This window comes from Passer montanus, unplaced genomic scaffold, assembly GCF_014805655.1.
Source record: "Passer montanus isolate IOZ18808 unplaced genomic scaffold, ASM1480565v1 scaffold57, whole genome shotgun sequence".
NCBI lineage: Eukaryota > Metazoa > Chordata > Aves > Passeriformes > Passeridae > Passer > Passer montanus.
Genome location: NW_024370705.1, coordinates 2,266,239 through 2,291,531, shown reverse-complemented (window position 1 = coordinate 2,291,531; position 25,293 = coordinate 2,266,239). Strand labels below are relative to the sequence as shown.

The 25,293-nt window shown below is 41.9% G+C and overlaps 1 protein-coding gene across 1 annotated transcript in view; it reads right to left on the bottom strand.

Annotated features, from left to right (window-relative positions):
* CABIN1 (calcineurin binding protein 1) overlaps window positions 1–25,293 on the bottom strand; it is a 111,086-nt gene that overhangs the window by 18,923 nt on the left and 66,870 nt on the right. The window contains exons 31-34 of the mRNA XM_039725900.1: window positions 11,422–11,585; window positions 8,652–8,748; window positions 6,790–7,428; window positions 6,287–6,361 (exon numbers count right to left, since the gene is read on the bottom strand). Of these exons, the coding sequence (XP_039581834.1) occupies window positions 6,287–6,361; window positions 6,790–7,428; window positions 8,652–8,748; window positions 11,422–11,585 (975 nt within the window). The remainder of the gene's footprint in view (window positions 1–6,286; window positions 6,362–6,789; window positions 7,429–8,651; window positions 8,749–11,421; window positions 11,586–25,293) is intronic.

The window sequence follows — 25,293 nt, the reverse complement described above, 5'->3', positions numbered from 1 at the left end:
ATATCAAAGTGGATTGAAGAAATATTTAAGGCTTATTATTAATATCCAAATGAGGTGCCATGGATGAGCCACTGCTTCCATAAAGAGTCCACTATCTTACTTCACTTTAAAAAGCATTGCAAAAACTGGTTTTCATTTTGAAGAATGTAAAAAATGAAATTGAAGTGAATAACTAGGAGGATGCCTGTGTGAATTGTGACTGTTTCTGACTTAGGTTACAAAATCAGTCTCTTTATTTGTTAGAACTTGACTATTTCAGCATACTCCTCAAAGAGTTCATTCAGCTTCACAGAAGAGATGGACAAAGCCTTCCCATGATGTAAAAACAAGTAAGGAAAATGCTGGAAATCCAGCACTGGGACAGCCTTCCACCAATAAAATTATCAGCAAAAGTGCAGAATTTTTTCACAGATGTTACTGGAAAAAATAGCTCCCTACAGTTTCCCAGAGAGGCACTTCAGCAGCAGCTAAAAGAAATCCAGCATTAGATAAAACATGAGAAAAATTTTAGCCTTTGCAGCCTATGATGTCATCAGAGAACCTGACCAAGGGTCTGTTTTTACCATACTTACTGTTTTTAAAAAACACATTTTGAAAAACAAAGAAATCCTCCAGCAACCTTCCCACTCCTGCTTTTGGGAGGGCTCAGTGCTCTGTGGCTGTGGGAAAAATTAACAACCAAATGTTCCAGAAAGGGAAAGTGACAGCTTTCCCAACAAAAGTTTCCTAATGAAAGATGCTGGAACTGCAACTGTTACATAACATTTTCTTGTGATTTGGTTTTTTTTTTCAATTACTCCCATGCCTGAGTTTAGCACTCCAGTGGGACTGAAGTCAGAATCCACCTCACACAAAGGTGTTTCTTTTTAAAAGGACATCAGAACTTCCCCTGCCACACAAACTGCCTGAACAATATGCTGGCCACATTCCACAGTATTACCACTCCAACTCCTGCTCAATATTGGGTTTTAATTAAATCATGCCTGTCCTTTTTTTTTTTTGTCTTTAATCTCTCTACAGCAGCATTTGAAAGAAATCTCATTTGGAATTTTCTTCTAGGTGCATCACAAACACCAGCAATATCCATGCTCAAGATTCTGAAGAACCTTGTATTTCCCAAGACCACTTATATATATAGAAAATAACTAAGGTTTACGTACATAAGATTGAACTCTAGCCTAACTAAACCCCCCGTGAACACAAATGCAAGCAGGGGCTCAATGTCCTGCTCTACACAGGCAGCAACATTACAGCAACACTTCCATACACAAAAACATCATTACTGGGCCAAGAGAGACCAGGTAGCAGGATGAAAAACATTAATATACAAAGTAAAAGATAAAAAGTGTCTTTTCTTTCCTTCATGTTCACTTAATGATTGCTTTCTGCAGGAGACAGAAGGAGGAGAGCTGTTAATTATATCAAGAATACACCTCCAGGATAGAGTGAGAGGGGGATGCCATGGCAACTGGCAAATGCAACAGTGAGCAAAATGGTCACCCTTTGGTAGGAGACCATGAAAGAGCTCGTCCTTTTGTCCCCCCCATCCCCACCTCCTCCTTCCCCCTCCTTTCTTGTCATCTTTGCTGCATTAATAAAGCATACAGACAACTCAGGAAAAACAACTTTTTCTGTAAGCAGTCTCTGACGTCTTGATGTGCAGGAAGAAAAGATGAAAATTAGCAGCATGTGGGTGGAACAAAAAGGGGGAGAAAACACATGAGGTAGAAGATGATTATTTTCTAATTATTTAATATTCTCCTAATCTCCTCCCATTCCCAGCAAAGTGCCTTTACAGAAGGCTTTTAGCTGTTTCCTGAAGAGAACAGCTTGGTGGTTTGTTGCTTTGTGGGTTTTTTTTAATGTGAGAATTTGAGAAGAAAACGCTCTAGACACCCAAGGCAGTTCAAACAAGTCACTCTCAAGTTTTCTCCTTGAAGAAAAATGCCTGAGAGCCCATGTCACTGCAGTGCTGACTGCATTCCACAGCAGAAGGGGAAAAATCCATGGGAGTGCCCTCTAGCTTCAGTCACAGAAGGAAATGCTTTCCTGTTCCAAATGAAATATCACACTCACTGTAAGGTCCCATCACCAGAGCCCTGCTCCAGAGTCCATCTGAGCTTTTTGTTCGTGTGATTTCAGCACAGCCCTCACAGATCAAACCCACCAATGACCCCAGAAAATTCTTCAGTGCGAGGCTGTGGATTCAGACTACTGATCAGCAGCCCTGGGAAAAGGTAAAACACTGGTGGAAGGAGAAAACAAGACCCCAGTTACTTGTTCTGGAATCAGAGAAGGGCAGGAAGAGCACCCAACCAGCACCTTTATATTACAACACTTCTACATAAAACAACACTTTCCTATTACAGCAGCAGCAAAACTTTCTAAAATCAGGGATCACCCTGGCAGCCTGCCAGGAGCCTGAAAGGCTCATTTGCATAACCTGATTGTGTTTGTAATAAAAGTCATTGTTTTGATTCTGGTGGTAGCTTCATGAAGCATCACTTCTAATTAGAGCTGACACTGAAATCTGTGATGTGTTTTGACTGTAGGTTGAGACAGGGAAATGGGGAAAGCACCTGGAGTTTGGCATCAGCCAGGGGAGAAGGTGGCCAGGGCTGTGCTCCTGAGGAGGAGGTGGGTGAAGCAAAAGGTGAAGCCAGGATTTGGGCAGCCAGAACCAGGCAGGGAGAGCTCCAGGCCTGGCAGATGGAGCAGGAAAGAGCAGTTGAAAATTTCCTTTCCCTCCCTGACACTTCAGGGATGGAGTTGGTCCCAGAGCAAGGATTTTTTGGCTAAGGCAGCAGTGAGTCTTAAATAACTCAGCAATGTTGAAATAGCCCCTTCTCATGACATTTGGATGATATACTATACCTTGAAGAGCCAATAGAAATTTCAGCTCCTACAACACTACCCGTTACCAGGGCTTTCTACACAGAGTCCCAAATTCTCAGGGGTCACAACCCAGGACCAGAGACTCAGTGGCATTTTGGAACTTTGCCTCTGAACACTCTTGTATTTTTAGAGATGTTAAATCCAGCCCTGTGTGCAATGTTGATTTATACAATGTTCTAAAGTATTTGTTTTATATAAATTCAGTTCTCAGGATTAGTGATACATTAGATCCCAACACACAACCACAGTTTTAACTGACTTAACTTTCAGCACTGGTGAAAGGTGTACTTTTAGTATTAAGGAATTTAATATTAAGGAATTTAATATTAAGTCCACAGGAATAAAAATACCTTTTCAGATTGCAGGAAAACAGAAGACACATGGGTTGTTAAACTAAAGTATCTCCACGTGCATTTATAGAATATTCTGTGCAATACAAAGCTTCATCCTAGCTTGTACTGCAATAACTTTCCCATGTCAATATGCCCTTAAAGCATAAAATGAAGAATTTTCTAACAGCAATTTCAGGCTGTTAGGAAATGGAAAGGCTTATTAGGAATTCTCTAATTATCTAGAATCCTCAGCACTGCTTTCTGCCAACATGTCCCCTCCCTGGTCCTCAGGAACAGATATTTAAGTACAATGCTACTTCAAAATCAAACCAGTCTGCCTCAATCTTTCATCCTCCCTCAACAAGGACTCCATTTCCAGGGACCATTAATTTCATATGAAAATCACAGTTGGCAAGACTAAAAATATAACTCAGAGCAACTGAGATGACTGCTTTCAGGATCTCTGCAAATCTTTTAGATAACATTCTCAGACAGAAAAATCAAAGAAAAGAACAAGAAACCTTCAAAATGCTGCTTGATCAGAAGGTCAATTAATCTCCAGTGTAACTTTAGTTACTTGATTGCTAAAGACCCAGCCACCACCACTGGATTTCAGCCCATTTGATAGGAGCATATCAAAAGTCTTATTCACACTTAAGAATTTAAAGGGAAAAGGACAAAAACTGGATGAATTCCTTTTGGCCTTTCTCCACAACAGCATTAATATCAGCATTTAGAAATGTTGCATCACCACTATGTAAATTGTGAACCAAAATATGAAGTTGATTAATCTATCACTTAAAAAAATTAATATTGAATAGAAATGTCCCAGCAACTTACACAGAATACAATTTTATATCAATTTCTGCAATCTCCCAATGGAAAACACTCTTAATTTCTCCAGTCCTCCAGGAGCACTGGAACTTATCATGGCAAGGTGTTGTACCTCTGATTTTTCTGCCTTTTCAAAGCTGGAAGCCAACCTTTCTCAGCCACTTGCCATGTTTTTGGTTGACTTCATAGGTGATGTGCCTCCCATTGGCTCAAAACACTTACAAGAACTAGAGAGGATTTCTGAAAGCAAGTCAAAGGGTCACAGCCCTGCCAAGCCATTAAACAGATTAGATCTGCTCACAGCAGTGTAAGGACCCACTTTGGCAGCTCCTCTCACTCACTGCTCTGTTGTTTCCTGCTTGTGCCTGGAGAGGCAGAGAAGGAGGTTTTAACATAGCTGTTAAATATTTAGGTTACAAACTCTGACTGGTCTGGAAGAAAGCTGAAAAGCCAGAATTCAAGTAATGCCTAATTTTAGTAGCAAGTGAAAACTTTCATAAAGAAACCATATAACAACTGCAACTTTAAAATACAACAGCCAGCTGAGAAAGACATATATCAAGGTGGATTTTGTTTCTTTTTTTTTTTAACTGTCAATTTCTTGGGCTAAGTGACTGAAGAACCACAGGCCCTGCAAACCCACTCAAACCATCCAGGAACAAAGCATTTCCCCCGGCTGCAGCAGCTCTGTACATGACATCATTTGCTTACAGAAGGCAAATACTTGCCAATTTTAAATAAAACAGGATTCAGGCTGCTGAAAACAGACAGATGTCTACAAGAGTGGCTATTCCTGTGTCTCCACACTAATTCACAGTGCTGTAGGAGCAGCTTCACACAGCCTGCAAGATCCTGCTAGGAGCAGACCAAAATGAGAGTGCAGGATGTAATAACCTCGTTAGCTGGGACTGCTTCCTAAAAGGGAAAGCTTCCAAGTGCAGCATGTGAAGGGGCATGTTTTATTTCAAGTGATTTAACAGGAAATCTTATTGCTTCCAGTGCTGTTAAATACCAGCTCACCTATTGTGTCTATTCTCAAGATCAGTTTGTGTGCAGGTTTTTCACCATTCTCATGTTTTGCCACATGCTTGAGTGCCTGGTGACTCTGCTGGAGGAACTGGAATAGCAGTGACATTCCCAGAACCTTCAAGAAAGCCCAACAAGGAATTGGGTTGATAAAGGGGAATTTGGCGAGTGTTTTTTAAAAAGGTGAACACATCTAAAAAAGGAACAGTAACATTACTTTTTAAAGAAGCTTTCTAGCAAATTCTTGTATTTTCAAGTCATAAATCACAGCGTGATAATGTCTATTTTTTCCCCAAAATAAACTGGAAAAAGGCTTACCATGCTAACATTTATTTATTAATAAAAATTAAAACTTGAAATACCAGACTACAAGCAAGCCAACACTTCTACTAAATACCTCTTGACATTTCTGTTCATTTCTATAGTTCAATGGAACAATCTTACTGACTTCCTGAGGGGCACAAATTGGAGAAAGTTACTTCCATGAAAACCTAATAAAGAAAAAACCTACCTTTCCTCTTACATCCTCTCCTATTACTCTGCTAAGAGATGCACTATACAAAAGCACATTTTAAGTGAACAAAAATTATGGAAAATACAAATCTAGCAAATACTTAGGGGCTGCAAAATGAACACCAATAAATATGTCATTCATCCAGTTTTCTTCTTGGCCTTGATATCACATTAAGGACTGATAAATAATGATCCATTTAAAGCTCTTATAATTGTTTGCTGGGTAAACCCAGAAACGACAAGCTAAAAACAAACTGAGTAACAGTTTGCTTTTAACAGAGTTAAAGAAAATCTATCTGATATCTCTGGAGCAGAGTGCAATGCCAGCAAGGCAAGAGCTGATGAGTTTGGAGCCCTTAGGGAGCACAGAGAAGTAATTACCATCCATGAAATGCTGGGCTATGATGTGGACATTAGGGAAATTGTAGTATGCCATAAATATTTCAATTTGAAGATCGTTTGGGGTTTCCCCAAAAGCTTTTGAGCATGAAAACCATTCTGCAAGCCTGCCATAAACAGGAGCACTGACACTAATAAAAGGGGTGATCTTCCTACTAATGTAGCCCAACTTGTCTTGGATGGCACCAATATAAGGAAAGTAGGCATTTCTGGGTGCTGCAGACACTCAGCAGCAGATTTGCCTGTACAGACTCATAAAAGCAGCACTCAAAGGCTTCAGAGCTTACCTGTTTCTGTGCTGATGCTCCCATGTGCACCTGGCAAAACTTGACTGCCTGTTCAAGTGCTGCTTCTTCATCCACCTGAACACAGAACCACAACTAATGAAGTCATAATTACTTAGCTCATCTATAAATCTAATTAAATTGAGATGAAATGGGGATGTACAGCATGGAAGCAGCAGTTCTACAGCAAAATGCTGACCTTAAGTTATTCAGGAGCACATCCCCAAAGATAAATACTCAGCTCTCTCAATTCAAACTAACATTTAGCTGAACAAACACCACATAAGTGGTACTACAGCTCTTAACTCATTTCAGAAATTTAGCTTCAAAACATAGAGATTCCTACTCCCTATTCCCAGCAATGGCCTTGTCAAGAGAATGGTTCTCTGGGAGGTGTTTATCTCCACAGGTTTTAAACAGATATAGGGCTAGGTTTAGCAATTCCTATTAGATCCTAAAACCATGTCTGAGGCCACAGAGAGAAATGACAATTAAACATGCAATACCTGTTTAATCAGCATGTATGTTTCAGACATGATCTTCTCAATTTTGCCCAGGTCATAGGCCATCACTTTCTGGCCTTGCTGCCAGACTCGGTAAGCATCGAGCAGAAGTGTTTTTCCAGACTCCACATCCTCAAGTAATTTCCTCTTCCTGCTTGACCTCTGGACAGGTTCTTCTGCAGGTACTGTTTGAACTGTTCCTTTAGCTGCCTGCTGCTGGTGTTTTGAGCTGATACTGAGCTCCTCCAAGGAAAGTTCTGGAGTCCTGCTCTCGGGAGCCCTGTCCTTGGAGCTCCTGCCGGGCTGCAGCCGCTCCGGCTCGCTGCGTTTACAAGAATCAATTTTCTCAGGGTCATTGGAATAGCCATCAAGATCCATAGGCTCAGCTGAACCAGGGCCAGGAAGCTCTTTAATCTCCTTGTCACTCCTGTCCTCTTGTTCCAATATGTCCATAGCATGGGGGATTTGTCCCTGGGTCACTTCCTTCACTCCATTTTCAGTACCATGTACTGCTCCATCTGACAAAACTGCCTTTTTGGGAAGCACATCTTTCCCCTCTTCAGCACTAGTCTTATTGGACACGTCTGTTGTCATCCTTCCTGAAGGAAGGTTAGAAGACTTGGAACCCTGATCTTCTGAAACCTTAATAAAAGAAATCACTTTTCTCTGTTATCATTGAAATCAAAAAGCACTTGAGCACAACTGTGACTATCACGAATATTGACCAGTACTTTTTATTACTGCTTCTGCTGAAGAAAATGCATTTATTCTGTGTTCATTCTTTTTTGTTACTCGATATTAATTAATCTAGGCCACAAATCTTACCATTAGAAGTATTTTAATAAAGTGAAAACAACCACAGAGAAGTGTCAACAGCTCAGGCTGAACTGCAGCCACAATGTTTATTTTCCCTCACTACTTCAGTCCATGCTAAGGGATCCAACTAAATGAAATCCAAGGTTTTAACTGCACAAATTTTTCTTCTATCATACTGAAATAAAAACGAAATCTGTTTCTTTTGGCAGCTACAGATCAAGCTCAAGTTTAAGAATCTTTCCTTTCGTAGCTCCTACATAACCTTCTTATTAATAGATCAAGAATTAGGCAAAACCCTGCTATAGTATTTAATTTTTGTACCTTTACTTTGGTGATGTTCCAAAGGTAGAAAACCTCAGTACATCATCTTGTCTTTCAAAAACTGATAATGATACAACTCTTACATTCAGATTTCTGAACAAACTATTTAATATACAGAGTTCCAGTGTTCTTGACAATGTTTTCATTTAGTTGGCTACAACTATAGTCTGTTAACTCAGAAAGCCCTTAAGAACAAGTCCTTCCTTGAATCTATTTGCCAAGTAAAATTCCAATATCCAGATCCCTTAACCTGGGAACTGATTAGCTTCTGTATGACTTTTAAAAACTAAATCTAGATTATAATTATGTGTAATAATGAGTGTGGTGCTGTCAAGGACTAGCAGTAAAAAGTGTCTAGGCATGTAACACCAAGCTGTCTGGGTTTGTTTTGCAAACTTAGTTCATTTTAAAAGGAAATTTCCTACAGACCCCACCTGAAAATGGAGATCTTGAACCCTACAGGTATCTACCATTATTTGATGTTTAAGAGACGACCAAATTTACTACAATCTTGAAATTCTTACTTCAAACTGTATTTGTTATTGAATTTCAAAATTAAAAAACAACAATGCTGGAAGAAAATTTTCTGTGTAGTGGCTTATAAACAAAAGGTATTAGAAGTAAATCTTTAGAAATGCAGTTCTTCAGCCTCGGGAGATCTAAGGAATGAGTGAACACTGCAAAAGCTAATTGCTAAATGAGAGCCATGAAGTGCAATGCTGCCCCACCTGTGTGAGATCGTTGAGAGTGTCCTCCAGCACCTTCACTGTGAGCACAAAGGCTTGCTGGGCCAGGACCTGGCGATCTGCATCACGCAAGTACTTCCTGTCCACAGCAAGAGAGAGAAATGAAGTTAGCTGCCAAAAGCTCAGAGCATCCTAAAAACGAGAACCAGGCTTGTCTCAGGTTGGAAGGTGTAGCTGGGGTGTGTATTCTCTCCTATATCTTTGCCTGAGAGCTCCTTAATTTCAAAATTATAATAATTTTGAGGGAGGAAACAGGTTTGCATTTTGCATTTCAGGGGAGACTCCTGCCTTCCTTAACAACACCTATCTTTTCAAACCAAGACACAGAACACTGAAAGAAAAACAAGAAAAACAAGAAAAAGCCAACACAACAACTTTAAAACATAAACAACCCAAAATCTACAGGACATACTGAAATATAAAAATATTGGGATTTTACACTTTGGTTTTGTTTCCCTCCACTTCTCCCCTCCCCACAAGATCAGAGACAACACAAACGAAGCACAAGACAGCTCTGCCTACAACCAGAGGGAAGGGGAGAAATGGGAAAACAGCGAGCAACCAAACCCAGAGCAAACCAGACAACCAGATTTACAGTCTGTATCAAGACTTCTATGCCCCCCAAATACCAGCTTTTTATTCAAACCTTTTTTTGAAAAAGAGTCTTATAGTTACACAGAGCTATGTTGATCTCTCAGGTGATTTTCATGTTCTGGATAAAGTGTGCATGTGAGATTAAGGACATCAGCAAATCCTCTCTCTTTGATCATATCAGTTGCCTTTGAACTCAGGATTTTTAAGAGCTAAAAATCCTGGGTTCATGGATGTGCTACTACCTTTTTTTCCTAGTTAATATCACAAAAAATAATATTGCATGTGTAAAACATTCACTCTATAGCTTCATTTAATTTACTAGAGCACTGTAATTTCAGGGTATTTGGACACAATGTTTTAGTCTGCTTTCAAGCAAAACACTTCCAGCTGTCAATCCCACCTAATCATGTTTAATGGAAAACTTAATTTCTATTTCAGAATTAGCTGGTTTGAATGAGAGGGCTAGAAATCAAGTAAATAACTCTGAAGGGTACTATTTCAGTCAAAAGGCCAACATTTTAAATGCACATATTTCCTCTCTATGATTTTAGGTTGAATTGGTAATTTTGCTCTCTTTTCACTGAAAAGCAAACCATAAACATCTGACTCCTCATTAATTCAGTAATAACTAAAACCACCCTATTTTTAAAAATAGGGCTGTTCCAGGCATATACCAGACACACCCAGAATTATCTGTATGTCTAAGTTCCTCTAACAACTGCACCTCACCATGGCTGGCACTGGCTGATCTAACATGTCAAATTATTTGCTTTTTTAATTCAGTCTAGACTTACAAATAACAGAATATTTTTAGTACAGCTATGGGTTTGCTTAGGACAGAAATTGAAACCTTCTATGGTCCAGTTCTTCTGATATGTTAAAAGTCAAAGTATTTTTGGCTTCAAGTCTGCTGAACAAGTGGTGGCATATTCCCAGACACACTACAATCCATGCAAATTCACATGCACTCAACACTCAAAAACACATGAAGAAACCCCCAATGCCTCCAACTTATTGCCATCAATCATTTAAGTTTCATTTCTTAAACATTTGCCTGAGACCAATTTCAACATTTCCCACAGGACAACCTAGTAGAATTTTACCTCAGCTGCTTCAGTGTTTTCCTTGGATGTTTATTTTGGTCTTCCCATTGATACGAGTCCATATATAGCTCACACTAATAGCTTCTTTTTTTCTTAAATAAGGTTAATGCAATTAAAATTAGATCACCCCTGAACAGGATAAGCTTTTTAAATAGCATCAGCTGCCAAGAGGCACACAGCCATTGTTCAGGGCATGCAGGATTACAGGAAGGCAGGATGCTGGGCCGTGACCTCCCGCGCTGCGCTCGCTCTTACGCAAGAGCCAGCACAGGGTGCCCAAGGGTGCCCTGCTCCTCCAGAGAATCCCTCCACGTGACACACCACCTCTGTGAGCCTGCTGAGGCACCCCACGGCTGCTCTGAGCTCCAGCAGAAATGCAGAGAAACTCCAGGCTGCGTTATAGAATCGTAATGCTGAGCAGAATTACCCATTGCTCCATGTGGGAAATGGATTTGTTGATAGAAAGCTCACACAGTCTTACACATCTGTATGTAAACACTGAGATAAAGTGGGTTGACTTATTATGGAATAGAGATGACATTGTTAAGAGAGAGATTGAACTAAAAAACAAGTTTTAATAAGTTTCAAAATATGGTTTTGTAAAAAGACTAGATATTTTAGAGAATTAGAATTGTGAAAGATACATTGTAGCAGAACTACATAGCAAAAAAATATAGGTAATTAGTATTAGAAGTAGTAATAGTAACAGAAATAATAGTAGTATTGTGTAGTAAAAGTTAATAAGCTGCAAAGCATTTATAAGGTATTGTAACTAAGAAATAAATTAAGTTTTTGATAAAATAGCTTGAGTTGTGTATCTTTTGTGTCTCACTATTCATTGAGACAGATAACAGAATAAAATCTTTTAAAACGCCTCTCAGTTAGCCTGTCTCTGTAAAACCCAAGAAAACCAACAATTCCACTATATTCCCAAGGGAATCTGTCTAAAGACTTTTTTCCCTAAACAAAGAACAGCTTTAAATAAAACAGTCATACAGCGAACAAAACACACTGAAAAGCTTTACAAAAAATGGCTTTAAATAAATCTCCCGTACTTTCCCTGATCAGGGGTCCTCTGCAGCATGGATGAGACTTTGAGCAGGGTGTTGTAATCCCTCAGCTGCGAGAGCACGTTCAGCAGCAGCACGATGGAGCGGTTCATATGCGACGCGAAACTGCCCGGCCGGTCGATCTCATCCACGGGGATGCGCCAGATTCCCTGCAGGGGAAAGGAAACCTTCACACGGGGTCCAGCTGAAAGGGACACAACCAGAGGGGAAAGGGAAACCTTCACACGGGGTCCAGCTGAAAGGGACACAACCAGAGGGGAAAGGGAAACCTTCACACAGGGATCCAACTGAAAAGGACACAACCAGATTCCCTGCAGAAGGGACAAGGAAACCTTCAAACAGGATCCACGTGAAAAGGACACAAAAGATTCCCTACAGAGGGGAAAAGGGAAATCTTCACACAGGGATCCAACTGAAAAGGACACAGCCAGATTCCCTGCAGGGGAAAGGAAACCTTCACACAGGGTCCAGCTGAAAGGGACACAGCTAGATTCCCTGCAGGGGAAAGGAAACCTTCACACAGGGTCCAGCTGAAAGGGACACAGCTAGATTCCCTGCAGGGGAAAGGAAACCTTCACACAGGGTCCAGCTGAAAGGGACACAGCTAGATTCCCTGCAGGGGAAAGGAAACCTTCACACAGGGTCCAGCTGAAAGGGACACAGCTAGATTCCCTGCAGGGGGAAAGGAAAACCTTCAAACAGGATCCAACTGAAAAAGGACACAGGGGAAAGGGAAACCTTCACACAGGGATCCAACAAGGACACAACCAGATTCCCTGCAGGGGGAAAGGAAACCTTCAAACAGGGTCCAGCTGAAAGGGACACAACCAGAGGGGGACAAGGAAACCTTTACATAGGGATTGAACTGAAAAGGACACAGGGAAAAGGAAACCTTCACACAGGGATCCAACAAGGACACAACCAGATTCCCTGCAGGGGGAAAGGGAAACCTTCAAACAGGATCCAACTGAAAAGGACAGAACCAGAGGGAAAAAGGGAAACCTTCACACAGGATCCAACTGAAAAGGACACAGGGGAAAGGGAAACCTTCACACAGGGATCCAACTGAAAAGGACACAACCAGATTCCCTGCAGGGGGAAAGGGAAACCTTCAAACAGGATCCAACTGAAAAGGACACAGGGGAAAGGGAAACCTTCACACAGGGATCCAGCAAGGACACAACCAGGTTCCCTGCAGAGGGGACAAGGGAAACCTTCAAATAGGATCCAACTGAAAACGACACAACCAGAGGTGGACAGGGAAACCTCCACACAGGAATCCAACTGAAAAGGATACAACTGGGAAAATAAGGGGCAGTATGTGGCATTTCACAGAGAGACAGGGGAATAAGGGACAGAGAAAAGCTGTGCTCCCCCAGACAGTGAGATATGGATTTGAAGTCAACTGATTCCTGCCGGTAGCAAGGCTCACAGAAGCCACAGCACACCTTCTAAATGTGCTTCTGAACTGTTCCAAGAAAAAGCAAGCAAAGCCCAAATTACACTGTGCATTTTTCTTCAGTGTCAATGAACACACCTTACTAAGTCAAAGCTCAACTAACCATGAATAATAAGGAGTAACTCGAAGTAAGTTTTCCTGGCCTGAAAGCTGTTAATAAGCAGTCACAGCAAGTTTCTATCTTCAAATAATCTGTTATTAAATGTCTTAGGAACTTGGTTAGAGCCTTGATATCATCAGTGTTCACTGTGGACTAACCAGTCCAATAGGCAGAATCAGATTCCTCAGCAGAATCCATTTTCTAGTGGCAGATTCAAACACTTGGCCATACATCCTGATCCTTCTAATTAAATTTCTGGGACAAGGGAATCTTTGGGGAACAAGGCTGGAGGCTGATAGCAAATATAATTTAATTAGGGTTAGTTAGCTCAGATTTTGCCATGTCTAATACATCTAATGATATTGTTTTCAGGTGTTTACTGTGGATGCTGTCAGCACCCCCGTCAACCACACCCGAAAAAATGAACTGCACATAATACCATGTTTGCATGTTAGGATGGGACTTATATTAAGATCATTCACAAAAACTGCTACTGCATCACTGCAAACCCTTTCCTCATGCTTTATTTGGTTCTGAAACTTTTCCTGTAGTAGCTTTCTAAGATGAAAATCCTCTGATCATGTAAACAGTTTTGTGACAAGGCAGGAAAGAATAATCTCATTGATAGGAGTACCTGACTGAAAAAGAGTTTGGCTTTCCAAATCTGTTCAGAGAGCAGGATACACAAATATTTACTCCTTTATCTTTGTTTAAAGGTCTTGCTTCGATTTGTTTACCTTTACTTTCAGTGTGATCAAAACTCTTCAGAACTTAATACAAAGTGGAAGCAAAGAAAATTATACTGCAATCATAAATGACATTTGACCAGAAAAGCAGATCCATAACCCCCTGTGTAAAATGGACCCGTCCCTTGCATGTTTGCAGAAAATCTCTAGTTCCACTCCACAAGATGCATAGGAACTTAGGAAAAAACAACACAGAAAGATCAGAGGCTTAATATCAGTGTTTTTACATGGAAAACACTGACTTCAACTGGATATAATGCACAGACTAATCTGCCAAATTTCCTTGCTTTTGCTTTTCCTCATGCTCTCTACTCTTACTCCCTGGTGACCACAATAAAGCTGTTCTTCCTCTTTGCTCCCTGAAGCTTTCTTTCAAGCTCCTTTTTATAGCTTCCCTTTTCCAGAATGTACCTAAACCAGCACCATACCCAGCCCCAGGCACAGCTTTGCCTCCTCCCATTCCCAACAATGTCCACAAACAGCTCCCATGACCTGGTGGCCAAGAGCTCAGCATCTCAGGGAGCTCAGCTGCCCACGAGCACATACAGATCTGCAGGTGACAGCTCTGTAAACCAGCACATATTTCTATTTAAACAGAGATGCTTTTCTTCCTCCAAACCATACAATGGCTCTCCTTTCAGCCTACAGATGAAACACACATTCTGGAGCTGCTATTTTTTGCTTCTCTGCACGTATGTAAACTGGGTTCCTGCCAAATCCCAAAACAAGTGAATGCCTCATAATGGCACCACATTGCAACAACCTACTTAGCCAATTTAACTACACAAAACAATTTATGGTCAACTACAGCACACTGTAGGAGTGGAACACTGCCAATGTGTAGGTAGGTTCCTGGTCTTTTTCAGCATTATCTCATCCTTCATTTGAATCAGGAGGATCACTTGGATCAGATACTGTATCTGGAATTAGTTGGAAATAATTTTGCAGCTCATTCTCACATATCCCATGTATCCATTTTAAAGCTACCCTGAAAATGACAACAATTTAGTATTAGAACCATTTTTAATGACAGAATATACAAACTGCATCCAGAAACCCAAGAACAAGCCCCTCAGATAGAAAAAAAAGTTTTGTATTTTGGAGAATTCTGCTGTCTTCCACAACACGGCACATTAGAAGAGGTTAAATTAAAACTCCCATTAGGGGCATCCAAGTTTCCCACTGCAATTACAAAAGTAGGACTGATTTTAAAAGCAAAGTCACCAACTTTTCATGTGTTGACTTGCAGCTTCATAAATGCAAAACAGCAATAGACAGGGGTCCAATGTTCCACAGCTGCCTGTTCTTCCAGAGGCAGCCTGGAGGCAAAAGCAGAAAGAAACCTGCCACCAGAGCAATCTTCATTCCATCACAGAGATTGTGTTAAGCAATATGCAAAGAACTCATGGTAAAGTGAGTTTATCAGAGCTCATTTCATGAGTCATATGGAACTTTTAAGACTGTGATTTCAGTCAGAAACTACAGAATGTCTTGTTTAACTCTCTTCCAAAGAGAAGTTTAATAAAGCCCATCAGGTATTAATTTTTCCTTCCTAAACATCAATAAACTTCAGGAAGAATACTTCAAAATTCAGCTCACACACTGCAACATTTTTTAAGGAGCTCAATGTTAGGCTTTTATTACTTTGAACAAAGCTTGAGAAATATACAAATGCAAAGTCTGTAAAGGGGGAGAAGACCAGGCACTATTATTCAGTTTAACTAAAGTTATTTTATATCATCACTTGAAAATTGAGATTTGTTGGCAAAGCACCTCTCTTGAAAGTACACTCACAGAAGAGTGCAGATCCTTGTGACAACAATTCCCAGCTCTTGGAAAGGCTTTGTTGCTGGTTATGGCCACTCAGGGTACCTCACAAAATGTCTCCAGCTCTGGCCACTGAAAAGATTTTACATCCAACGCCCGCTCGTGTTTGCTGGCCACCATTGCCACTGCTGAAAGGTCCTCCTCCCTGCTGCACAGCAGAGCTGTTTACACCAAACCAGAGGAAGGAGTGAGACACTTCCAACAACTCCAAAATGCCTCTCAGGATCCAAAACATCAGGCTGCTCTCCATGCCTTCCTGGCAAAACAAACCCGCTGCAAGAGTGGGGGCGGGGGAAGCCTGACACACACTGCTAGGGAAAAATAAATCTGGGAGTAGTGAAAACCCTGCAGAGAACTTCATACTGAACATGGCATTACATATAAAACTGAATCATGAAACGGGTCTACCATCATCCTGGGGCCACTTGTACAGTTCTCTTTGAGCTCGGGGCTGCTGCTGTGCCTCCCCCAGCGGAGCTGCAGGCTCGGGAGGGGAGAGCAGGAGAGGACGGTGCTGGGAGCAGAGCTGCAGCACTCTGCTACTTTCTAGTTCAGGCACTGAAAATAGAAAGGAAGGAAGTGCTTATTATTCCTCCATGCTGCTTACTCCAGAACTTTAGGGGAGGGGATTCCCTGGGGTTTAGGAATGCCTCTCTGAGGAGGAGAGGCTGACAGCTCCCAGCAAACCCCAAGTTCCCTGGGGATGGCTCTGCTGCCACGGCACAGCTCCAGGGTAAGCCATTTTCTAAGCACAGATCAAACTTTACTCTCTCTCCCTGCTCCATGGAAATGGAGAAATGCAAGTCATGCTTCACAGGATCCAATTCACATATAACAAGCAAACACATAAACTCCACACTAATACAAATAAAGACTTCCCATTACTTAATCCCTCTTTTTAATCCCCCCCCTTTTTTTTTAGGGGTCCTGGAAGATCAAGTTGTACTACAAACAACAAACTGGATTCCAAGTGCCCAAACCAAAACCAAACATTTCTTCATTTGTCAATCTCAGAAATGTCCTGCTAAGAGCCTTTACTAAAAATAATTTAAATATTATTTTGGGATTGCCAGAAAATATGACCAAACTAGCAAACTCACTAATTAAGTGGTTCAGGGAAAACACCAATTAATAATGTAACAACCTACAAAGTATTTCAAAATAACGACGTTGAACTAAGCACAGCTGTATAATCCCTGGAAAGCTCCCACTTTCCTGAAGCCCCTGCTTTTATACAGTTAAGGTTAAGCACAACATACTGAAATACTACCAGTTTTACTCATGTCCTCTCTTCTTAGTTACTTATATAATTTTACTGTCTTGCTCTGGGTGCCTGCAGAGGACAGGAATATGGCTCAAGCTGAACAGATTCAACACACAGGCTCTGAGAGCTCCGCATTGGAAGTCAGGAAGGTCCAGCACGGAGCCCTGAATATCCCCACTCTCCCCTGTCAGCATGGCTTTATTTAGTGCTCCCCTCACAACTTCCTGCTGCCCCTGAGCACAACCATTCAAACCACTGCCCCCTCCCCCACACAGCAAATTTCTAAACCACCTTTCCTCTTCCAACCATAACATGCTCCCATATCTCTTATTATTTTACTCTGTCGCCTGATTTTTACCTTTTCTTCTTTTTTGCAGATAATTCTATTATTTTCCTTCCTCAATTCCTCACTTCACCCCCACTGCTACCCAGCCTGTGATGGAACAATTCTGCCTCTGTGAACAGGAATGCAAGTGGGCACAGAAGTATTGAGAAGGGAAAGCAGCTACATTCAGAGTATTAAAACTGTTATCTGCAGGGCCTGCTCATCGAGCAACCCTGGCTCACTGTAACTGAGCTGCTTTCAGGAAAACCTTACCAACTCTTCCAGACTATAGTTATTACATAGAACACTAACAGAATGTATTCAAAAAGTATGATAATACAGAAATTACTTTTTATCAGCCTGGAAAAGGAAACAGAAATAAAGGCAAAACTGAAGTAACCTCCTTTCAGTAACTCAAGAACAAGCAGGATTACAATTCCTAGTCTATAAGGCAAATATTGTCATTTTCTTATCTTTTAAATACACACACACTTGGAAATTAATAAACAGCATGTATGCATTTTGGAAGAACTGTGGAATTCTGTAACTTTAGCAAGACAGCAGCATGAAATGAAAATATTGACAAATGGAAGTGCTCCACATGTCCCAATCATCATATGCTGATAAAGAAACATAATGGACCATTTTCACCTCTTATTTCTCTCCTGAATATACAATGTATTTTCAGGGTCTTAAATTTCAGACTTCTCAATTTCCAGAACAATAATTTTACAGTTGACTTGAGTTTAAATTGGTTTTAACCCTATGAGAAGAACACCCAAGCCACAACCACATTGGGAGAACCAGAACAATAATTTTACAGTTGACTTGAGTTTAAATTGGTTTTAACCCTATGAGAAGAACACCCAAGCCACAGCCATGCTGGGAGACTGTGAGCACGAGGCAGGGACATGCACACAGGAGGCAGGGAAAGGGAATGATTTCCTTGCTGCATAAGAATTAAATAAAACCAGAAATGCCTTGTTAAGCTGAGCTACAAGTTCAGGTGGAATTAATGAAACAGAAATGGAGGCCTAGAGATGGCCTTTGCAGATCTTTGGGTTTGGCCACTTGCCAGGCAGAATCTGGAGGTTTATGCTCACCCAGTCAGGAGGCTTGAGGAGTTTTCACTCTGATGGTTCCCATGTACCATGTGATTTCACAACCATGTCAACAGAAAGTCACATCACTTTTTTTTTTTTTTTAAAGGGAAACAGCTAACTAGACTGTAAGAAAAGGAAATAAACCATTCTACTGCATGGCTACGACAAAAAGACAAAGAAAGAAAGGAGAAGCAACAGACCAGTCTCTCAAAACCTGGTTTGAAGGTGCAATTGTGCTCAAACAATAACACAGCTGCATTTCCTGCAGAGCTCTGCAGCAGCCAGCACCCACAGGAAAATCCAGCAAGCACAGGAGGTGTGTGCACAATGCACCATCCTCTGGGTGAAGGGGGCTGCTCCCTGCACTGCTTCTCCAGGCTAACACCAACAGTGCCAGGGCAGTGTCCATCTCCAGGGTACTTTCCTCTTGTTCAGTCCCTCATTCCTCTAACCTGAAAAGCTGGGGTGCTAAAGCAAAAGTGGATTTGAAGATAAAGCTGTGGAAAACTGACTTTTTTTTTTCTCTTTTCTGTTGCCAACATTAACAAAGGTTCCCTTTTAGACAGCTGGACAACTTCTCAAGCTGGAAGGTCAGTTACTGATAAAAAGACTTTGGAACAAATTACTTAAGTGCATTTATGATCTTTCCTCTATAAGTTGCTCCCTTTTACCAACTGTATTTTAGGAGAGAGAAAAAAAGGGATTGGTTAGAAATTAAATTACCAACAGTTAAGTTTCATTCACCACGTCCTACAGACAATTCAAGGTTGCCAAAGGGATGCAGAAGAGCAGAAGTCATCCAGAGACTTTGTCAGGCTCTTCCATCCACTCAACAGAAAACACTGAGGAGTTTCTCCTCACCCATGTTGGAATTTCAGATTCTGCCTTTGTTACTTCAGTACCCTTTTCTGAGGTAGATTTTGGTTTCATGTCATGTCCCTGTCTGAAAGAGTCTGGAATTTTTTCTTTGGGAGCATATAAAGCACAGAAATCCAGAGAACAGACTGCTTCTAAATCTTCTAACACACAAATAACTCGATGAAGAAATCTAATGAAAGAATATGAAAACTTTGATGAGAAAATCCTTCACCAGAATTTTGAATAATTCTTTAGTAATTTTCTGGGGCCAGATGCAGGAAGACTTCTATACCACCAAAACAAATGGAGAGCAGGGCACATCTAGACAGTGACAGGGTTCTGGTTTCACCTAACAGACAGCCTTTCCTTGTATTAGGAGGATTTTCCTGCTAAGAATTTTTCTAAGTATCTGCTACAGACTGCCTTGCACCAAATGGAAATGGTACTAAAAGGTAATGAAAGAAGCTTGGTACAATGCATGGGCAGGCTTCTGCATCAGCCCCTGGAGACAAGTAAACTTTCATTTTTCTGACAACACATGGCATTAATTTAATCTAATTCCACACATCTGTGACACAGACACATACATATAATGGTACCACCATGGTACCAGCCAGAAACATTTTACAGAGGGAAAAAGGCATTTAGGGGATGTGGCTCACCTGAGCTATTACAGGCTCCACGTCAGGATGAGAGGAATTACAAGCTAGAAATTACTATTTCCTTTCAACACAAAGGATGATGGCTAAGTCATGAAAGATGACAAATGTTAGGGAACAAAAACGACAACCAGAAACTTTGCAAGGTGATTCTGGTCTCTGTCAGTGGCAAACCAAGGCTGAGCCCCAGCATTCAGTCTTATTCCTAAAGGAAGTGCTGCAGAACCAGAGAATTGGGGTTAACACAGAGTTGGCTCCCAGAGAAGGGCAAGTTTAAGGATCATGAGATGTTTTTTTTTTTCACCCAGACCCCAACACTTCTGTCTGCAGTGACTGTCCCAGCACCCCCAGGGGTTACAAAGCAGACAGCCAGCAGTGTCAGGCACTGTAACTGGTATTATTTGGGGGAAGGAAGGTTACCTGGGGATCCCAGCTGGAATAATGTGTCCAGCCTCAGCACAACAAAGACCTGGACCCACTGCAGGGGTGCAGAGGAGGCCACAGAGGTGATGAGAGGGCTGGAGCAGCTCTGCTGGGAGGAAAGGCTGAGAGAGCTGGAGCTGCTCAGCCTGCAGAACACAGACTCTGGAAGGCCTCAGAGTGGCATTTCAATTCTTAAAGGGGGCCTAAGAAAAATGGGGACACATTTTAGCAGGGCCTGTCATGACAGGACCAGGGGCAATGGTTTTAAATTAAAGAAGGGTTGATCTAGACAGGATATAATGAAAAATTTATTTCACAATGAGGGTGGCAAAACACTGGAACAGACTGCCCAGAGCAGTGGTGGATGCCCCATCTCTGGAAACATTCATGGTCAGATTGTACAGGGCTTGGAACATCCTCATATGGTTGAAGATGTCCCTGTTCTTTGCAGGAGATTTGGACTGGGTGACATTTAAAGGTCTCTTACAACCCAAACTATTCTGTGATTCTACAATTCTATGATTGTACCTCAGCCTAATTTTAAGAAAATTGAAAATTGTTCAGAACACAGAACTAACAGCGATCATTTCTGACTATGACTTGTAGCACTCAAAAATAGTGAGCCTGGCACAGAGCACTGCTGGGGTTATTCTGACAACACTCCTGTCTTAAAAAACTGCTTGGGCACTACAGCATAACAAAACCTGCAGCATCTAGTGCAGTATATCCAGCATCTAGTGCAGTATATCCAGCATCTAGTGCAGTATATCCAGCATCTAGTGCAGTATATCCAGTTCCAGAAAGGAAAGGAGGACAAGAACTTTGTAACATTAAGTGCTGTGCCATTTGTTGAGATTCAGCACACTGTTAATGTAGAATTAACATTCTGAATTAACATGAAGAGCTGTTCAGAGATTGCTCAAGCTCTAACACTGCTGTAAGGGTCTCCTGCTTTTACAGGATGTCACTTCTACTGTTTCAGCCCAAAACTCCTCAGGCTTGAAGGATTTGAAGGAATGTATTTTCACCTACTTAAATACCAAGTTTTAGATGTAAATTACTGATTATCCAATACATAAAGACTCACTGGTTTTGAGTATTTTAAACTAGGCTGTCAGAGTGCTAAAAAGTTATTTTACCAAAATACTCCAGTTTTTATGCCAACACAAACTGGTCTTCCATCCTACATCCCTTGCTTTTCAACAAACAAAATGCTTAACTGCCCACTCCCACCCAACAGCTGACATCCAGCATCCCTGCACTGACAGCACAGACTTTCAGCTTTTACTCTCCTCTACATAATGAAACACAGAGCAAAATATCAAGATGAGAGTCCATAAAATCCCAGTGTTTGCAAAATATTTCAGCATGTTCATAAAATGCTTAAAAGAAGTGACATTTGCACCTTTACATTTTACATCTATATCACCATATTAGACTCCAAGTCTCAGAAAATATCAAAAGCTACAGGGTTAGATCAGCAGCACAGGGGAAAATGCTATCATTTCAGAAAACAATACTGATCAAGCAGTCAGTGCTCTTTCCTGTCAGTACCAAATCACTAGAATACATGGCATTAGGAGATCCTGCTGAGATCTCTGAGCCTGAAGAAACATAAATCAAAAGGTCCAGAAAATGCTTGCCACTAATTTCCACCACGATTTTTGAAAACAGAAAACCCTCTACAGCAGCATCAGATGGCAGCTCAAAAAATACAACTGAGTGATGATCCTGGTAGAGAAGAGACTTCACTTGAATTTTACCATGATACAAAATTACATCTTCATAAAAATTACCCAGAAACACCCTCCTTAAAATGCCTGCTGGCTAAGATGCATCTTTCAGACAACACTTTCACCTCAGAGTGCTGTGAGTGACCACACAGCCACATCACCTGACTTTGGGGGTCACTCAGGGACTTTGCAAAAGAGTACATTTTTCCTCAGTGACTGTTGGGGAGCTTTTCTCAACTGACCCTGGTAAGTAAGAAAAAGTAAAGTAGGTTCAAGGTGACACAAGAGAAAATCAGGTTTGTGTAGTGTACATACTGAAACTTGGTTAGGAAAGGGCCACGTCATTGCTCAGAAGTGACAAATCCATATGTGACAACTGCTCTGGCTGGGTACTGGCAATTTCCTTTGAAGCTACTATGACCTTACATTCATAGTTTATAAGTTTAGTTCCTAGTTTGTAAGCCACAGGCTTCAAAACACACATAGGTAGGGGGTTTTGCAGCTTATTTAGGAACAAATCAAGATAATGAAAGAAGCTAGTAAATAGATTACTGAAGCTAGTAAATAGATTACTCACTGAATAGACTGTGAAGTTATTTATAAAAATTAAGGGAGCTGCATATTGGAACTTAATGAAGAACTGTCAGTACTTTTAACAGCACTAATATAAACAAGCACTACCAACCAAGGTGAAATATAAAATGCAATACATACCAGGAATAGTACTGAAAAAATATACTCAACTGTTCACTATTGGAAAACACTTTTGGAAAGTGACAAGAGTGGCATGTTCCATGACAGGCTGGTATTTTGGTATGTGCACACAATCTGGAAGCATGCAGAAATACTTGAATCTTTTGTCAATGTTGAGAAGAAAAATAGCAATGGAAAGCTGAAGGGAACAAAAATTTAAACTCCTCTGGTGTTCTGACAGAGGTAAAGTGACAGCAGGAGCTAGCAGAAAAGCCTTTCAAACCAGGATCCTCCAAGATCTGACTAGGGTTCCCTGCTCCTTTTTCTAAGGGCAGTTCTAGAAAGACTTGTGTTTGTAAACACATGACTTAATTCGTATTTGAAGGTCCCAGCTCTGCCTGAGGTTTCCTACTGGCTTAGGAATGACAGAAATACACATCCTGGATTTCAAACAGTTTGTCAGCTGAAGTTGAGGGCAGGAAGCAGCTTATTTGAAATAGGTGGTAAGAAACAAATACCCCATAATAGAGGTTATGAACCAGAAAAAGACAGAGGCAGTGGGGAAGACATACTCCTCTCCAAAAACTACTGCTCTACATGAGTTTGCACATTTCATCCTCAACAATTAAGAGCCTTGAATTAAGCCATTAGGAGCTGACAAGTAATTAATTTCATTATCTCATTTTCCCCCACTACAGCAGCATCCACAGAACACTTCCCTTCTCTGTCCAGCAAGTGGAGGCCCTGAAGGAATCCTGACGGCTATAAAAGGTAAAAAAATCTCTTTCTATTACTCACCCCACAGCTAATCTCAAGTTATCTTTTCTCCTCTGATACGGGAATTCATGCAACAAAAGAGAATTTAAGTAACTCAGTTTCTCATGTATTTTACCTTTTTTTTTTTGTGGGGGAGGACATATACATGTGCTAACACTTCACACTGTCTTGCTTTCAGACGCTGCCAGGACTTCCTCAGAAAAACAAAAGCAGCTCTTTATCCAGTTGTAAGAGTTAGTGGAAATGCCTAATTCAAGTAAACATTTAGGCAGCAGCCTGCCTAGCACCCCAACTAAAGTTGACTGGTCTTTGGTAACACCAGAGGAACAAGACATTACAGGGAAGCAATAATTTAATTACCCTATTTACAGTAACATAAATCACAGCATACACAGGGGAGCTTCAATGCTCCACCAGCAGCAATACTACAAGAGCTCAGGCTGACACAAGGCACGGCAGTGTCTCAGCTCAGAAGACAGGCTACAGTGTTTGATTTCAGTGATACTGTGAGAGAGAAATCATTTGAGAACAACCAGAGTAATTATTGAGGGGGAGGAGGAGTTAGGAAGGCCTCAACATTTAGAGTATTTCAGACTCCAATAAAGATGCTGAAAACACACAACAGTGCTATTACTGAAAACAGTATCTGGGTATTCAAGATGTCAACCTGAATATGCTCCAATAGAAGGGACACAACTTGCAGCTCCCTGGGTAACAAAAACCTCTACAGCATATGTTTTAATTCTTAGATCTGCTTCATACAAAATGCCCCCTGCACACTCAAAAATCTGCCATTGCACAAATAAACAGAGGCTGCAGTAAATTAAAAAACCAGGAACGTGGAGCTGCCACAGCCAATGCCGCAAACAGCATGTGGCACTTGCTCTATGCACAACACCAGAATTTACTGCAATTAAGACATACGTTCTAAAATTATAAACATGTGACCAGACAAAGCCGACTGGTTTTAACAAACTGCTAATTAAATTGGAATCCTCTAATCCTCTCTCTCTCTTGAGCTGAATGAAGCAGCCACTGTTACAGCACCGTGGCTCATGCAGAGCAGACAGCGAACAACAGGCTTTCCTGTTAGGTCAGCGCGGAGCGGGGGAATCTCCCGTGTGCTCGCAGCAGCGCGGGGAGCGCAGCACAGCACAGCTGGGCTGCTCGCTGCCACCCAGCCCGACCCAAAAGCCGCCCCTCGCCAGCTCCAGGGCTGCGCTGACAGCGAGGGTGCTAAGTAATTCATCCCACCCAGAGAGCGGAGGAAGGAGAAATCCCAAACAATACAGACAGAATCAAACAAAAATCCCTCACCCTTTCGTCCCCCCTTCCAAACTTCTCTCGACTCCTCCGTTTCCCATCGCCCTCAGGATTTTCCCGTGCAGCAAAGCAGCTCTGTTCAGCCTCTCACCGCAGGCGAACCGAACTAATGAAATAAGTGTTTCCCAACCACGACGGCAAATGTCATCAGATCTCATCTCCCTCCCTGCAGCTCGGATGAGCCCAGCGGCGCCCGGAGCCCGCCCAGCACGGGAGAAGGGATTCCCCGCAGGTCACGGCCAGCCGCCCGGGAGGCTTCCAGAGCCCGCGGGCAAGCGGAACGGGGAAGGGCAAAGGCAGGGCACGCCGAGGAACGCCCCACAGCGCGGGGGAGCCGGCAGCTGCTTGTGCTGCTGCGGGCGCGGAGACCGAACTTCCTCCAGCACCGCATCGGAGCCCCCGGCCTCCCCGCGGGGCATCGCCCGCAGCCCGCCCGCCGGCCCCGGGCTCCCCGCGTGTGCGCGGGGGAAGTTCCGCGGGCCGCCCCCCGCACTCACCATCACCGAGGCGCGGGCTGGCTCCGCCGGAGTTCCCCGGCGGCCGCGGAGCCGGAGCGCGCCCGCCCCC